Genomic DNA, 18451 nt, shown 5'->3' on the forward strand with positions numbered 1-18451 from the left:
TATATATATATGCTGGTTGATTAAGCAAAAACATTTGCTGTTCTCTAGCAGGCCTTGCTATTCAATCTAATTATGCCACATTTTTTGCCCCTCTGCCGCCTTTGTTATTATATTACAGCATAAATAACTATCTTTGTAGTGTACGCACACACGCACATATTCTGTCATACAACGAAGTCCCACATTACATATGAACGCTAGAGCGGTCGTATATTATATACGGGATGTCCGACAGATATATCGTACTCGAAAAAACTACTTGTAATAATCGGTCTAATCCGGCTTAAAACAAACTGGGAATTGCAATTTACTTTAGCCATTACATTCGCCTGAAAGAAAGAGGCGATAGGAACCGAATCCAAATGCCCGAATAACTCTTCAAGGCGGCGCCATCTTTGTGCAGTATTCCGTGTGCAATGGCCCGCCAAACACCTTTCGCTTGTTGCTATTGCTGTTCGCTTACACTGTTGTTTGGGATGAGGAGAGGCAAGGACAATTTGGCTCCTTTGATCAAAGGCAAGCCGAGGGGTTCACGTAATCTACAGACACTTTTCCGCATTCCGTCCGTCCTGGCAGACTTATTCCGGACCTGAATAGGCCAGACACTTCAGTCCATGCGTTTGTTCCGCGCACAAAGAGCATAAACTGTTCTTTACGTGCACATCCATACACACGAGTAACTGTGTATGCCAACCTGGCTGAGTGCTCTCGCCTTTGCATAGCGAGTTCTTCATGGCCTGTTTGCATAGACCTGCCTAGAACCTACAAATTCGTGGTGTCTACCTCAGGTTTGTTCTTCGCACACCCTCCGGTGTGCTGCCCTCTGCAACCTTTGCCAACAGTTTTCCCTATTAGAAAATAAACCGCCATTGCTGACACAGCCACCACGTCTGTTTAGCGACAATGGACACGTTTGTGTGGCCTGTTGCTTTTCTCGTCCAATTTCTGATGTTGCCCCTTACGCTGTCGCGAGAAGCAAAGGCGCGGACAACAGGGGCCAAACAGGCTTGGGCTAGACATGGAGGGTGTGAGCTACTGTATCCGCCTGTGGTATATGTTGTCAGCCGTAGTAGCAATAGCCGTAATTGTGGTAAAGAATCCCCAGAACCATGTTGTTGGCGGCTTCCGCCTGTGCTTTCCAACGCTAAGTGAGACCACTGAAGTACGTTGCCATACAAACCATCATTGTACCGTACCTTATCGCCGTAGGCCTTCATCGAATGAAAGGTGATGGAGGTAGCGAGAATGCGCATAGGGGTGTCGACTACGTTAGTGGCTATAACGGTTCCGATATAGGTTTGTATTAGTACGAATAGTAGTAGTATTAATACTTACTGCCTTTATTCACTAACTTTACTATTACTGCAATGGTCATGAATATGACCATCAGCCCCCGCCGTCTAGCGTCCACCCCCTACTGCCTCTCTACCGTTGGTAGAAATAAAGAGCCTGGTCATTTGCATCGATGACGTTGTCGTCGTCGTTTATCTCTCGCTCCTTAACATCCTAGCTACTGGGGCTCGACCCGCCCGACCTAACTGCCAGACTGTCTTTCCGAAGCTCCCCATCATCCAACGTCCCATTTAAATCAATAGGCTATACCACCTACCCTGACCATGCGCCCGACCAAAAGAGTTGGGCAACCTGATCGGTGCAGGTCTGTAAGGGCAGCTGCCTCTGCAACCCAGCTCGATTAGATGCGCAACTTGAAAAATTAACACCAAAAAGAATATGACAATACTAGCAGATACTAGGTATGGTGACACATCCCTGGTGACGTGACATATTTACGAACTTCGAAGTGAATCGATAGGTGCGTCTTTACCTGACGCGGTGACAACTCACAAACAACATTTAACCAGTATGAATTTCGTAGCAACAGTCGCACGTGACCGTGTGCAGTCACAACATCAACAAGAAGAACGGCAGTAGAACATAATATTCTAGTCATCGTTGAAGTGTCTCTTATTTCGACATGTACTTAGTCACCGACGAGTCTCCGGTAATGGCAGTATACCGAAATCACTGCGAATGTACAAGTCAATTAGATGATCAAGCCTACATTTAATTACGAACGAATTTGATTCTAGGCCAGAATAAGCCTACAATGAAGCTCACCGCCTATATGAGCCAGATCACAGCAAAAGCAGCAGCTAGGATAGCAAAATAACATTAAAGAATTAAGTACAGATCTAATGTTTTACGGCATTTTTAGCTTCGTAGCCGCCTCGTAAAATATTTGGTAGTCACGATTTAATCTGTCAGCGCTAAACAAAAAAAAACGGTAAAAACGCCGTAAAAATTCGACAAATAAACAATGCGTCAGCATCGCTTAGTTGAAGATATCTTCAACCTCGGAATGAAATTCTTTTTTTTTTGTTTACTCTCCTCATCTTGTTTCTGCTGAGCTTGTATTTTCGTTGCAATCTCATTTTAATATTGCTAACTACAGCAAAAACGAAGACGACAAGCCGTTTCGTCTATTGACTGCCTCCACACATTGTATCTTACCCTTTACGCTCCCTGCACACCTCCTTATGCCACGCATGATCATCATCTTTCCCATCATCAGTTGCGCCTCCACTACCCCCATTGGGATCGTGCTCAACCTCACCGGAGAAGGCACTTTCTACTGGCCAACAAATAGTAACGGTGGCCCTTCCTTTTCGCAATCTTCGTCTGTTATTGGCTCGTCGGTTTTTCTGGAAGCGCTGACCGCCCTTCCTTCGCAGACGCAAGCTCCCATGGCCGCGTAGCAGCGCACAACAGCCGACACGCAGGCCAATTTCCGCGCTAAAGTCTTAACTCTATCGCCCCCTATATATCTCCCCTTCGTACAAATGACATTAGCAAAAGCGTCGGCACTGAGCACTTTAGCGCTTTCCTTTTCATTCACTTCTGTTTCGTACGCAGCCGTCAAAGTAAGACTGCTGGTTGCCACTGCGACAATTGTAGTACCGGCGGCAATTGTAGAACCTCACGCGCAAAACATACGCGAAAGTCACACCCTAGGACCTACTTCATGCTGCTTTTCGTAGCACCGCTAACGCCTAGCTTCTTTCACCTCATCTAACAATGGCCACTCTTAATGTCTCCAGGGCGCTCGCCCGCTTACCGCCTTATCAAATGCTATTCTTACTATCGTCGTCGCAGTACCGTACGGCAGCAAATAGCTTTCAAATGCTCTGCGCTTCTTTCGTTCATCAACAGCAACTAAGCCCAGCAGCTATAGTAATAGTGTATCAGCTGATACAGTAGTGGAAGTCATCGTCGCTGCAAAGACCGGAGCATTTCGCTCTTGTACTATGAGGTGGTGACCCACAGGATGGAGAGTGGGCTCGTTATACCGTAGGCAGCTACCCGCCATGGCGGTGCACTGAGGTGGTTAATGAGAATTTACGCCTCCTGACATTGTCCCTAGCCGTTGCCACTAAGACCGACAGGGCGACGAAACTGAGAAGCGACGAAGACAAAATAAAAGGCAAAGAAGGGGCAAGAGGTTGTGGGAGAACTGGGGCAGATTGTTGTGACCACCTCCATCAGCCGCGAACCACGAACACCTACCAACAGCTGCTGGTCCTGCCTCGCCCCTCGATGCAGGATCTGTAATGGCAAACCTTACCGTGTGAGTACTCATGGCAGGAAAACTACCGGCGATTGCGTTAAGCAAAGAAGGCCAGGGGGAACAAAGCTAATGAAGAAAGAGAAATAGAACACGATAGCTAAGGCGATTTAATGCCTGCCAGTTTTCTCTACAAAGATTAAATAAGAATGGTCCGTTTTGCGGCGTCAACTCGGAACCCAGTTCGGTTCGGTAGGTAGACCGTCGTAGATCACTGTGGTAGTAAAGTACTGAAAATAGACGTAGCTACGAAGGGCTAAGAAACTAATAAGATAAAATATCTACTATGCACGGTTCTATTTCAAAATGCGATAAACATTTACATAAGATTAGAACTTAATAATTAAGTAAATTTACTGGAATATTCGTTCTAGTTGTATTCGTTCTAACTAGCTCCCTTTCTTATGTACTATTAATTAATGCGTAAGTGTTTTTTTAACAACTAATTGTCTTCTGAAACGTTTCTAATGTCCCATAAATTGAACACTTTGGTCAGCGAGCATGCAAAAGCACAATTGAAATCCTATTATTATCATTACTACCCATAGATTCTGGGATGGCTGGTGACTGATGCTAAGGTCATTTGGATGGTCAGTCTACACAAACTAACGTACAAACAAACCGAAGCTATCTTGAATTGAAGATGACACGCCTCGGATATACAGAGAGAGGTAAGGATAACAGCAGACTATGGATCAGAGCAGCGGAAACACGAATTATTAAACGAGGCAGAAGTCACGCTAACGTTGTTACTTACGCTCTACGACCTCATCGCTCACTAGAAGCGTTGTTTGAAATCTAACTTCGTTCGCTAGCAACTGATCAATGGCCCTAGAAGCACGGATCGTTCTACGTAGCAATAATTCCAAAGTATCATTTAGCAGTCGCACTTTTACAATAGAATATCGCTAAACATCGGCGATCGAGATCCTATCTGAAGTGTCATCCGTGAGGGCATCGCGTTTTCAGCCCGTAGACTTGACGCAGTACCATATAGTTCCATGTATGCGTTGTGCATGACCCTCATATTAACTATACAGAATTCTTTTAATAACCAATACTTTTCAATTGAAAACGCCATCTAGTTTCGAAAACAACCAAACGACGGTATATTTCTACAATTTCTTACGATGTTGCATGTATACATACATATATATGTGTATGTACACGTGCTTATTCTATATGTGTAGCCATTGCCTACACGAGAGCTCGGCTGTTATAGGGCCGTCACATAAGCTCTTTGCCATATCTAATGTCGTGCGACTACATAACTACTTATTCGTTAGGGAAGAACCTTTCACGTAAACTGCATCACATTGGTTGGCACTTCTGGCAGGCCATTCGCAGCAAAAGGTGAAGCCTCTCGTCAAAAAAATCGGAGGAAAAATTACGCTTCGTTATCATTACTGCCGTTTCTACTGTTGTTGCTTAGATGTCCTTCTTAATGGGCCATACATCCATATCTGGTAAATTTACATCCGCCTCTTCTGTACCCATAGGGGGTACGACAGATGGTTGTTCACATACATTCCACCAGCAGTGACCGCACCACAAGTCCACCAATATAGTCCTTTGCATATAAGTTAAGGGGTCTAAAAGTATCTTCAATAAAACTCTGTGCCATAACTGTTCCGTGCGCTTCTGCCACTTCCCTCCCCTGAGTTTGGAATCGCGCGCCGAACCCCATCGTTAGTCTACATTCTTCGTCTGTCATATTCTCGTTCGAACTTTAAGAAGTAGAGAATGATAATGTATTTCGCTAGCCGCACATCAATCTGCCAAATGTAATGTATAGAGCTGTGCGTTGCTCATCATTATTATTATAATAATTATACTACATTACTCGCTGCGACATGTGTAAGCCGCGCTGTTACGTATCGAAAACCGCCTCCGGTACGGCAGCAAGACTTAATAGTCTAGAACCTCAAGCTAAAAGTTTCGAGCCAACCCAACGTTGTAGTACCACTAACAGTAGCTTTACATACGGTAAATGCAACGCAATCCGCACTCGGCGTCAAGTCGATGTCTGGCACTTACTACTATAAAGAGACTCTTTCCATGCGTTTTCGTTCTATGCTATTCGCTTAGGTAGCGCGGCTCCAAATCCCATTTCCCTCTTCGTTTCTTGCACTTGTGAACCTCCTGGCTTTCAGTGATGGACGCCGTTTTTCGCTTTGCCCGGCACAACTTTATGCCTCCGTGCCGTCACCGTCACCGTCACCGTCACCGTTTCTACATCGTCTAGAATATGAGCCCCAACAGAGAAATCATTCGTCTTCCCTCACAAGTCTGCTATTTCATCGCTTGTACGCGTATGCCACCCCTTCAGTATTACCGTTGCTCCGTATAGCGACAGCAGCACAGATGTTTTACCACTATTCGCATTGCAACGCTGATACCGCCCTCACCGTGGAGCGATCGGAGCCGTGTTCTCAACTGGGATGCAAAATCAACTTAAACTTGCCCCATGTGTCTGCGTTTAGTTCTCAGCCGGTGACGCAATACTAGATGTCACTGATACTGCGCTTAACCGGTATTAGACGGAGGCAAAATAGCGCCACGTGTAGCTCCCGCTTGGTTGGTTAGTTGAAAATCTCCGAGATTCCCGTTCCGGTTCCCGCGTTAGAGCAGCTACTTTCCGTTATAGTGAACTTCCTCGCGAAGGCCCTCGAACAAATGACATACACTCACGCCTGCCTGTTGTTACTAGATTCAGCTTTTCTAATTCAAACGCACGTCGGCCCGATCGAATAGAATGTGTACATTCCACACTTGGAGTTACCATTCGATATCTGATAGTTGAAACGACGACCATCAGCCGGCGCCTGATCGTTGCTGAAGGCCGGCTGCCGTACGGCGAGCGACGTGGCTGCGAACGAAACGAGTTTCATATCGAACAACATCCGTAGCAGACAACAAAAAGCATCCCGATCGATGCTATCAATAGCAACATTCAAGGTTATTTTTGTCGCTGTTATGTTGTTCGTAATACAATTGCCGCTGCTTGAGTCATGGTAGAGGTCGAGCGTTTGGACGAACGAACTGCACCCAAATTCAGCTTGAGGCAGCCTCTACTCACGTCCATACCCGTCGATTAATTTCGTCTGCTCAAATCGGTACCGGGCAATACTATACGAAATGGGACTGAATCAGCTTACTGCACATTTCCTAAACAGAGATTTATATTAATGACCGAAACAGATATGAGAACAAATTATGTTTCGAAATAATGCTGAACTCTCTTGAGTTCATTATCTAGCCATGTAAATCAATATTATTCGAATTTGTTCTGCTTCTACCTGACCAACCAGCGACCTCTACCGAATACGTTCATCTGCTAGGCTATTTTTAGAGCGTTATGCAAAATCTTCGGATAGACCAGAAGCTCTGTAGTGCCTAATGAGATCCAGTATCGTAATACATTATGAATAAGTCGCCTTGTTTACGTCGAAACGACGGCTGTACAACGAGACGGATAATGAAATTTCCACTTTGGACTATTAATTTTTTCGGATAGAGTACACCGCTCTGAAGTCGATAGCGGTTTTATCTGAATCCGCTCCCTCGAGCCGTCCTTCCACGCCGTCTCTTAAACACAGACTACGGCGCTTCGATGTAGTTACCGCGTGTAACTTGACAATACCAATATTTGCGCTTACGGTCTCAAAAATATCCTTTTAGCTAGCGAAAGAAAATAGAATCGAAGTTACTGATATGATACAAAGCTACACAATGCCCCCTGATCGAATTGCAGGTCTGGAACTTCACTTAGTTTACTTGAAATTATATAAATATCGCTAAGCGCTCTCGCGAAAGTTGCGTTTTTTTTTTACAAAGCAGAGGAATTAGATTTATAAGATATTACGGCCAGGCGCTTTACGATCGACATCGCCGAAAATTGTGCTAAGTCAACATAGCTACCTCCGTAGCCACAGAATACGATCATTCTTCGTTCGTTATCGGTGGTCAAAGTTCAAACGAACACACAGATAGAGAGCTCGTCACGACGCAGGGAGCGTGCCCGTATAACCGTAAAACGTTCGTTAGAAATTTAGGGCATTTTCACGCGACAACGTACACATACGAACGTCGTCCGTTAAACTTCGCGGTGCCTTAATTCATGCACTGTCACAAACACCTGACACAGACATTATAGGTGGACAGCTAATTACACTGCAGTCGGACGCACTGGCCGAGCTCGGCTATAATGAAGCTTGAGACAATGTCAAATAAGGCATCAGGTCGTTCTAGGCTCGAATTAACTTCCATATGCAACTGCCTGCATTGCCAATTGTGTGGTAGAGTTCCACGGGCTTGGATCTCGTTAGTGGTTATCTGGGGTTTGTCAGTGTCAAAGGCGTAACATTCAACAGTAATTCTTGATAACTCGAATCGCCGATGATACATGTAGTTTGCTTCACGTATCATAGGATATATATATATATATATATATATATATATATATAGTTCGAAATGTACGTAGTAAGTATAAGATCATAAAGGTGAAACACTCATCCAGGATACTTCTGAATCATTTTTACAGCTCTAGAAGTTGAAAGCTGATAGGATGCATCTTCAGCTAGCATCGTGAGTCCGGTTAGCTGAAGGCATATTTGGCAACTGTAACGGCTTTAACACTGGCCACATAGAGTTAACTCTAGTTACTCCTAAAGGTTCGCAACCTTAACAGGTGGAAGAAACCGTTCAAATCTATCATTATTTCGTCCCAAATCATACTACCGTAAATCAAGCTCAACGTCGCTTTCCAACGCGCCAGGATCTAAAGTCCGGCAGGAATTTGATGACGTAAATGGCGTGTGTTTGGCAATATTTTCTAAACTATTAAATCTGAATACGTGTAAATAAGTGTATGGTCCTGAACCCACAATTGAATCCGCCATTGATTGCTAACGAAGGCAGAACAGACAGCATGGCCTAGAACTAGCGGCTACAACGTTGAGAGTCAAGTGTACCCCACATGATGATCATATGTGGCCGATAGGTTGACAGCATTGCATCCGACTAACCGGTCGTACACTTACCGCTCCCTGATAAATCACAACGTCTAATCCTAATCTAGATAACTAATGTGGCAGAAGCAAAGGATAAAATAACAATGAGACAACCGAGGTGTAGGTAGGCCACAATAAGCCATTGCGTCTCTGGATTTGCTGGCAAAGGAGCCAACAAAGGAGAGATTACTGCCTTAGCGAATTTTCCCGACCCCCTCCAAACTGCAGTGAAATCGGTGCCCCCTTGATCTGTTGACATTCGGCTATGCATCACATTGTGCCATGGCTTCGTACGACCATCCTTTCACGGATCCGGTCGATGTTACTCGAAAATTTTATCGTGCCATCGTCGTTCCTTATTCCTCTATCGAAAACCTTTTCGCGACCATTTACTTGCGAACAATACTAAAACAATTCAGATTCATAGAACATCAGAAATGACACAGGGTTCATTTAGCATACATTGCCTTACCGTACGATAATATCTACGACTGGCTAACTCAATGTCACATCGGCTCTAATTGTACCGAATAATAAGCCCGAAAACTTCTATAGGAAGCCCGTTGAACTGCATCGTATATATCACCTTACCTGGACCACGGTATTCTATGCTAATTCCGGCATGACATATATATATATATATCATAACGATTGTCTACCTTTTTCTGACACGCCTATTAATTCGAGCAGCTGAATAGAAACGTTCTTGTACTATGGGCTTCATTCTTATTCACGTGTGTATCTTATTCCACTTCAGATTACTAGCTCGGCCGTTTCCGACGTCTTAGAGTAGTCCGATAGGAAGGACCGATTGATCATATCACGCACTGCAGAATCATTACCCTGACCTAGTCTTTAGTCGGCACCTTGCTGTATTAGCTACATTTGTTGTTGTTATTGCTGCTGTTGCTGTCGCTGCTGCTGTTGCTGTCGCTGCTGCTGTTGCTGTCGCTGCTGCTGCTGCTGCTGCTGCTGTTGCTGCTGCTGCTGCTGTTGCTGCTGCTGTTGCTGCTGCTGCTGCTGCTGTTGTCGGTTATGCTGTGCAATATGCTCTGCGTGTTCAAGTTCTGGCGCTGCTAGTAAAACGTTACCTACGTATCTACGGCCGTATTTCGTTTCGTGCGTTTGACTTTCATATGTGTATATTTGCGTGTCGATTAGCAGCTGTAGTTGAAACTTATGACTGAGTCTTTCGTCCGCTAGTGGCTTTTAATTAAAGTCATCTGCATAGAGACGACCCTGCCTGTTGCTGCGCCTGCTATGTTTAGCACTCGAATAACGGCAGCGGACCTACGTAAGATGAGTCTCTCCATCTATCAAACGATAGTTGCTCACCGCTGTTCATACCTCTAGGAAAGTGTTTCTAGTGAGATTTTGTTTTTAATTTTATGTAATGAAGTAACAAACCAATCGGGCAAGCGATCGAACGTCATCGACGTCTGCTACAGCTACCGCTTTATTCTTTTCATCTGTTGCCAGTGGCATTTGCGTGCTGGTTCGCCGCGCCAGCGTTGATTCGAGTCGATACGATGGTGCGTTACCGCCAACTTGTTATATTCAGCACAGCCGAATCGGCCGGACACGGCCGAAAAAACGATAGAAAACTGGATGGAAACGGCTGAATAGGCCGTTTTTGCTTTCGTCACTTTTGTTGCCGTTTCGTCCTAGGCCACTCGGGACTAGCAACTGTTTCAGGACATCCTTTTGATATATGACTGAATGCTTCCACCGACAGCATGCGATACATCACTGTGTTTGCCGGTTTAACCGATACGGCTTTGATAGAGAGGTTTAATAAGTGGCATAGGTGAAACAAATGATTTTCAGTCGACAGTAGTTTAATAGCTGACGATGTTTCATCGGATGTAAAATATCAGTAGTTCACTATATGCTGTCTATTGAGATTTTCCCGAAAAAAAAAAAAAAAAGACATCCAATTAGATAGTAATATATAGCGAAGCTGTGCTAAAAAGCTTTCGTTGGAGATAGTTGAAAATTTTGCTATTTTTCCTTGAATTTTTGCTAGTTTTTTTTTTTCTTTAAATACGCCATAAATATTTTCCACTTTACTAAATACACGTACGACAAAATTATGTCGATTGTAATTGAAAACGTACGAAAAAAAAAAAGTCCGCTATTATCTAAAATGGTCTAAAATAAACATGATGTAGATAATTTAGTATTTTCATTCAGTAAGGGATTTTCCTAGCTCTGTTTCACGTTTCAGACTCGCTCTAAATTCCCATTTAAAAATGTTCGATGGACGCACATATTCTTTACTAGTTCCAACGGTTATCATTTACACAATGGCCAATATGTCGTTTGAATGTAATGATACGGTCTTGCCGACACGCTAATTTCTGAGTAACATTTGTTATATTTAATATTTACTAACGCATGAGATAACTGGTGGTCAAAACAAAAACCATCATCCATACACATACCAGCTTGCAACAATGCTAGTCTTGATCCTATTTTATTTATTCGGCTACTTCGTTTAGGTGATAAGGTCAAAGGCTTACTCTCATTATGAGTCTAATTAAAGTGGATTTTGTTGGCCTTATCTGGAATTGGGCCAATAAACCTATATAGGCAACGGTATAGCAACCACATAAACAGCTATTAGTATCCATAACAATATCTTATTATCGTCGATTTTTCTTTCATTTCTCATTATGAATACATCATAGTAGTATTTTTGCTTGAGAATGACGATACGCTCAATGAGCTGCGCGCTGGCTTCTCGTCTGCCGATCGCCGACATCATTCGAGAGGTTCATTGATCGGGCGAATGTTCCGAGTTTTTCCAAACTTCGCTCCTTTCATTATATTCTACCTTTGCAGTACTGTATACAGCGAACGCGTTACCGCAATTCCTCCGGTGTTTACTTCCGACGCCTTAGTTTTTTCGATGTTCCGAAGGGAAGGCCCGCCAAAAGTACTCACTCAAATACCGTCATCTAATCCAAAATTCTCACTACACCAAACACGTGATAAGAACTTCTACGTAGGGCATGAAGTAAATATCCTGCATCGTATTGTATATTATATATATATATTAAAGTTTACCTTTTCTTCCTGTCATTGTGGTGGGTGTAGTAGATCCTCTCGGTTAGAAAGAACTAACATTTTAGCTAAGCTCCACTGCCATACAAATAATAGTTGTGTAAATGTCTAACCTTAGTATATGCTATACGCATATCAGGCTTACGCAAATGTTCTTACTATTTATGGCAACTATGCAGCATCTCGAACCCCCTGTATAGACTCATTCGGCTCGCCGTCAGTAGAACATCTCAACAACGTTAAAACGCGCTACGAATCGTCGGGATCGCTTTGACGTACGAGGAAGATGGAATGGAGGCAGCCGCCGCAGGAGTAACAATAGTAATTATAACAGGAAACAGCCAACGATTCACAACATGTCTGCTAAGGTAGATTGGTGACTGAAACCTCACGAAGCGGTTGCCCCATTGCTCTCACACCCTTTTGGAAACGTTGAAATCTACGTTCCAGGAAGGTCACCTGCAGAAGTCGCGTCGTATCTGTTAGATCGTGTTAACAACGTTAATAGAAACGGTCGCGACCCGTGACAGCGTCTAGCTGAACAGCAACAAAAGGGCAAAACCGTACCGGCAACAGCAGCAGCAACAACAACAACAATCGTCTTAGTTTATCATCAATGGCCGAGCGCACAAGGATGATGATAAGGTTGACTCCCTACACATTAAGGGAATACAGTTAACATAGGCACATACTAGGAAGGCGAAAAGAAGCAAGCGATAAGGTAATGAACGAATGTAGATACGCAAAAAGTACTCGCGTTTCTGCTCCCGCAGCCGCCGCCGCCGCCGCCGCCGCCGTCGTCGTCGCGGCAGTAAAACGAACACGTTAAATGCAGTTCGCTACCGTCTTACAGATAAGCAAGCGCTGCTGCAGCAGGCTATTTTTGTGGGCTTTGGCCTGTACCCGTTAACACTTGCCCCCTAGCTGTTGCAGACGCCCACTTTTTCCTAGATTTTGGCCGTGCTAGTTCTCTAACGTCAACGCCCACTCGAGTGTCCACGTAGCGCGGTGCAACACCATAATGTAACCAGTTGTCGAAAAAAAAACAAAAAGAACCTATAACTAGTTGGGAAGTGTACAGCTTAGTGCAGAGCCAGCATACTGACTTAAATGAATATCCCCAGTTAACTCGATTCTCTAATCAATAGGTCTTAAAGTAAGTGTCGTGCCGTGGATAGGGCGGTGCAAAAAAGGAGCAAGTGATATAGATTCATTGAGAGCTGGCGAGAAGCGAATCATTTTCTGTCCAAATGTGAGCTTTCACACAAAAATATCCTTTATTTCAGGGTGTTTTTCAACGACGTTTTAATACAATCCATTAGCGTTTTTTTTGGTGACGTTGAAGTTCTGACGTGTGGTTTACTCGTAGTACGTCATCGACAAACAGTCGCTTGGAAACAGATCGTTTAAGGCCTGGACTAATATCCAGATGATTGTTGAGTCACTTGATAGCCAAAATTCCTAGTTATTTCTATTTAATGCGGCGCATAGCATACGGCCAAAACAAAACCCTAGAACTCAATACACTATGATGAACTATCGAACGAGGTACTCTTGAGGTACTTGAATTTGTTTAAATTCAAATTGTTTTACAGTAATACCGTAAAATTTGTTGTGCCCCGATCTTGAACCCACAAGTCCAGATTATGGCCATCTATCTCAGCATAGATGGCAATCGCAGCACTAGTCGTATTAATAGACACACGTTGATAAATAAGCACCTTATATACAGCCTAGCTACCTAAAACCCTTCTATTCTCTGTTTTTCGACCTTTACATCCGGTATCGCCGTTAGGCGTTCCATCTGACAGACGGCTGGTTGGCTCCCGGCACGAAACGAAGTCCCTCTGTATTTCTATGGCCGGATTCGAACCTATACCACAACGTGTCCCTAACATATCCTGCTACTCTAATGGCTGTCAAGGAACTATTATCATAATGTTTCTTCTAGTAATCGCTACATTATTGTTACCGTTATCAACGCAAAGTGGCCAGGACATCTTAGCGCACTCATGTTGACCGCTTACGTTATGTGTGTTACTATGGCATCGCCTTTCAGTTTAAGAAGTCGACGCTTCGGCCAATCCACAGCTTTTGTAACACTATCCCTGGTCTCTGCCGAACGTTTGGTTAGCGCGTCAGTCATATTATACACGTAAAAGATCTCTATCTCTCATTATTTTTCCCTATACTTGTGTGTCCCGTTATTTGCTGCAAGGCATTGGTAAGGGTAGACGTTCAATCTCATTGCTAATTTGACCCTAGCGTTTGACCGCTGCTGAGCCTGAACGCTTAGACAATCGATATTTTCCTATTTTAAATGGTAACGAATTCCTAAGGTTAACCATATATATATATATATATATATATATATATATATATATATATATATATATAGGGAGAGAGAGAGAGAGAGAGAGTACTAATAGATTAGAATTCGCTTATATAGCTCGGCTGCAGCTGATCCAACGCTTGTCGTTGTTGCTCTGGCTGAAAACAACAGGTACGGCTACTGAAGCAGTAGTGGAATTGTAGTATTTCGCTATGCGTTTCTGTATTCTATTTCTGGTTTATTTGTCTACTTTCTGTGGGCAAAGTGCCTCAACGCACTTTGTTTTCTGGCCACAAAGGCGCATCGGGTCGAAGTCGTAGGCCAGAGGGAGCTGTCAAGAACGATATCGTATTTTCGGAATCATCTAGCCTTCCGGCATTGCGAACCTAAGCTATCTGCCACTTAAGGTCCGCAGTGATCGAACGGAGGATTGAGACAAAACAGTCGTTTGTGCGACGCAATAGAAATATCTATGGCGCACTACCCGCAGCCTCTGTCACTGTCAACGGTCTCACAACCATGGCTACGAATAGGTTGTCGTAATCACTATTGTTTCTGCTGTCGTCGCCTTAGTCTGTAGTTTGTTCCACTTTAGACGTTGAGCGTTTTCATTTTAAATAGCAGAAAGTGTGGCAACGGCATTGACAGCCGTAACCACAGCCATCACTAACTCTCCACCAATGCCTTAGCCAGCGCTTTTATCGAGCAGTGGATCATACGAAACGTCTCTTTCCTAAGCGCTTGACTACTAAATTCCGTTACAGCAATGAGTGGATCACTCAAGTTAAGCCCCACGCCAGCGATGACCCCTCGTCTCTCAGTCTACCCCATATATTTCCCTATTTATCAAAGCTAAGCTGAACCATCAATAATAGAAAACCACTCAGACGGCTCCTTAGCTAGCTGGACTGGCCAGTCCAGCGGCCAATACCAGTGCAGTAAGATTCGCTAGTAATAACGAATTTCCATGTTGACGTCCAACTGAACTAAGCTGACTATCGGTACTAATCATTAATCAAACAGACAAACAAACAAACAGACGCCCGCACACAAAAATAGCTGTAGGAACACACACAGTAGTTACAAGCCATGTCAGAGCTCTGCAGTAACATCGGCACAAAAAAAATACACATTCACAGTAGCCTGTGGCCGGTACTTCGCCGTTGCAATTGCGCGAAGTATACACACATATATGTTTATGATCTAAGTTACAGTGGCAACCGTTGCTTTATGTTGGCCTCTTGAACAGTGAGAAATCGCGGAAGAGGTAGACGTAGCAACTTTAAGCTAAGTTGTTGCCTACCGCCCACTGTCCTTGTGCGGATCGATGACCAGTCGAACTAGGACGGCACACGTAACTCTCGTTAGCAGTAAACGTAACTATTACAGCTTTTCGATGCAGGACAATGCTATGCCCATCGCGGCCAGTGGCATGTGCTGTTATAATGGACAGTATTTTGTTTATCTGCATGTAGAACTGTACGACAGCCCGAAAATGAGCTGCTCTTGCAATTACTGTGGCCGCGGCCGCAGCCGGACGTCGTGGTCGACAATGTAACAAGTGCCGCTGGTGGTGGCGGTACTTTCGGTGATGTGGACTGTTTGCCTCTCTTCGTAACGTTCATATCGATAATAACAGAATTGGAGACGGAAGGGTCGTAGGTTGACACGAAGCTGGTGCTGCCGCTGGCCGCGAATCTGTCGGATGTTGAGTCCTAATTAGCGGTCAAGTCGGCCTTACATACGCGCAGGCTACGTCAAACTCTGCTCGAGCCGGGAGCGGACGCCAGCTTGTCGGAACCGGTAGACTAACTATTCAATTTTGTCGACACGGAAATCCGTACTGACGAACACGTGAATATGTCAGGCCATACGGACAGCGTGTCGGCAGCATCAAATGAAACAATCCTATTTTCCGTCCTGTGGCCCGCAAAGCACGGCTTGTATAAAGTGCAGTCTGTACAACAGTAAAAAATCCTTCGTTTAAACCATAAGAAGTCGTTCTTAACGTGTGATTGTTGATCTCGAGTTTTACGCGACTGAGATTAACGGCTTGCCGTGAATACGAAGAACATACGAGGAGAGGCACTAGCTTCACACTATCGATAGTAGTAAACAGGAACAGTTGCAAGTAAAATTACGAGATCATCTTTGTTGTTGATCTCTGTCCTGTTGGTCGGCCCTTTGCATTGTTGTTCAGCGACTGTAGTTCGGATTTTAACACAAGGAGGCACCCGATAGGGCATCCTCATTGATTTAGCAATAATTGAGTAAAAAAATATTGTCGTATTAGAGGCATGACAATGGCCACACAAAGTTCTACCCGATTCGTTGAATATGTCATACTACAGGTTTGAAACGTTGCACAGGTTTGCCGAGACGAAATTTTCGCCCAGTCATAAACTGGTCTGAGTGGTTATGCGGTATCACTTCGACCGATCGAGATTCAGTGACACGTGCCTAGAACCAGTGTCTCCATCACATAAATCATACAACGGCAGTATGGGTCACTGAGTGCTGACATAAACTATAGGTGTTAGAACGACATTAGAAAGTAGAGGGCAGTTTCAGTTGGGAGTACCTTAGAGGAAGGTAATGAGAGAATAGGTATCTAAACGCTTTTCTGTGTACAAGAAAAGCAACGAAAAGAGATGTGCGGCAGGTCCTGCGTAGTTGAAGCACCCTGAGGGCACGTTTTTAATGGACGACGCGTCTGCACTACTTTTGATTTGTTAATGCTTCAGACAATGTCGAAGGCTCCCCTGCTATCGAAGACAATCTACTGAAAATAGCTCGGAATTCATGTAACAGTAACAACCAGCCGCAGCCGTAAAATACATCAAATCCTTTTTGGAACAAAGGTTTCAAAAGGTTGTACATTTTACCTGAAATAATCAACGCTCCATTGATTCATAATCGTCGGCGTACGTCGAACGTTCCAAGGACACAAAAGCTTCCACAACAAGTCGATAACGAATTAATCCCAACTGGGTACGATATATTGCGACACTAGTCATATACACACACGTAGACACAACATACACAGACACAGACACAAGCACATGTACGTACATATACACAATCCAATAGACCCAATCTGAAAACCATTTGTCGTCTACCTTGCCATAGCAGTTCATAGAAAGCACAATTACTATCCAGCACTTTAAACTAGACTAAGGTTAAGTCGAATAGTCGACTCCCGATCTGCCACGTAGTTTCCTCGTTTGTTTGTTTGCCTTGAACAGATGCAGTGTACAAATCGCACCAGCGTGCACGATGAACGCATCGTACAAGGAGACGTGCAGCACGCTAACAAACGAAGTAAAAAAACAACACGACATGGACCTTTCCTCGATACTTGGAACGGTGCGGTCCACGTGCACGTATGCGACACGAATGAAACATGACGCCGACGCTGGGCTTAGTGCGGCTGTGGCAATTATTATGTCCGTAGCAGCCGATTTCGATGCACCACCAGGACAACCATCGACTAACAGAGAGATGTCGATAGAGTGAATCAAGCGAAATTGAGAAATTGAACAGAACCGCAAATAGGACTATACGCGAACAATAGCTTAGATCGAGTGGTTGTATAGAACGGTATCTAGAAATCTGTTAGTTGACATTCCAGCTCGATTGAGCGGAGAACTAGACTATCTCAAACGTCTCTGTTGATATATACGGAAACTCGCACATAGCTAGTCGTGGTTACGCGTCGCGAATAGCTCTCAGTTTCCAATTCGCGTCGCTGTTTATATCAAATGCATGTACCATAGTATGGCTAAACTGAGCGTATTGATGGTGGCGCGGACAAGAATTCTTCAAAGACGTCAGCACTACGTGGCGGTCTCCAGCGCCTAATCGACTTCACCAGTTGCTTGTTATATCTGTATCCGACAAGGAATCGAAAGCTAGTTACGCTTGATTACAAGTCACGAGCGTTCGTCGCAGTAAGGCAAACGTGTGTTCGAAAAATTAGGACAGGGAACTTTGTTACTGGGGCACATGCACGAGAAAAATGACATTCGGCCCGCCGTTGTGATTCGACTGAGGTTGCTGTTGATCTGTACAGATCCGTACAGATCTGCCCGCCGTCAATAACGGTTTCATTGCGAGTCTGCGTTACGTATATGCCATATGCGCATATCATATTGATCATGTTTTAGGAGCAGTAGTACATGTAGGATGTAAGCATCTCCATATAGCCAGATCTCGTTCAGCCCGTTGCTGTTAAGGCGGGTTCCTACTGACTCAAGCAGCAGTCGATGACAACTTACCATTTGGCATCTGGCTTACACGGAAAAAGACAGCATCAGTCGAGCCGACTCAAACAGTACTCTAGGCCGTAGCAAGATATATAATATTAATGGGGATACGCCCACGAACAATTATGTTTACGCTATATCTACGCCGTATATA

At 44.2% G+C, this 18451-nt stretch overlaps 1 protein-coding gene across 28 annotated transcripts in view; it reads right to left on the reverse strand.

Annotated features, from left to right (window-relative positions):
* Positions 1-18451, reverse strand: part of heph (polypyrimidine tract-binding protein 1 heph) — a 327260-nt gene that overhangs the window by 279441 nt on the left and 29368 nt on the right. For 2 of the 28 annotated variants that reach the window (XM_086986927.1, XM_086986926.1), the window contains exons 1-2: positions 17152-18385; positions 16918-16985 (exon numbers count right to left, since the gene is read on the reverse strand). The exons of 20 other annotated variants lie outside the window; for them this stretch is intronic. In XM_086986927.1, the coding sequence (XP_086843053.1) occupies positions 16918-16985; positions 17152-17169 (86 nt within the window). In that variant the 5' untranslated portion in view covers positions 17170-18385. Of the gene's footprint in view, positions 1-16917; positions 18388-18451 lie in introns of those variants that run through there. 6 more of the 28 variants (XM_086986948.1, XM_086986949.1, XM_086986952.1 and 3 more) reach the window with 5 other exon arrangements.

The sequence above is a fragment of the Varroa destructor genome, unplaced genomic scaffold (assembly GCF_002443255.2).
Source record: "Varroa destructor unplaced genomic scaffold, Vdes_3.0 BEIS01000004.1, whole genome shotgun sequence".
Taxonomy (NCBI): domain Eukaryota; kingdom Metazoa; phylum Arthropoda; class Arachnida; order Mesostigmata; family Varroidae; genus Varroa; species Varroa destructor.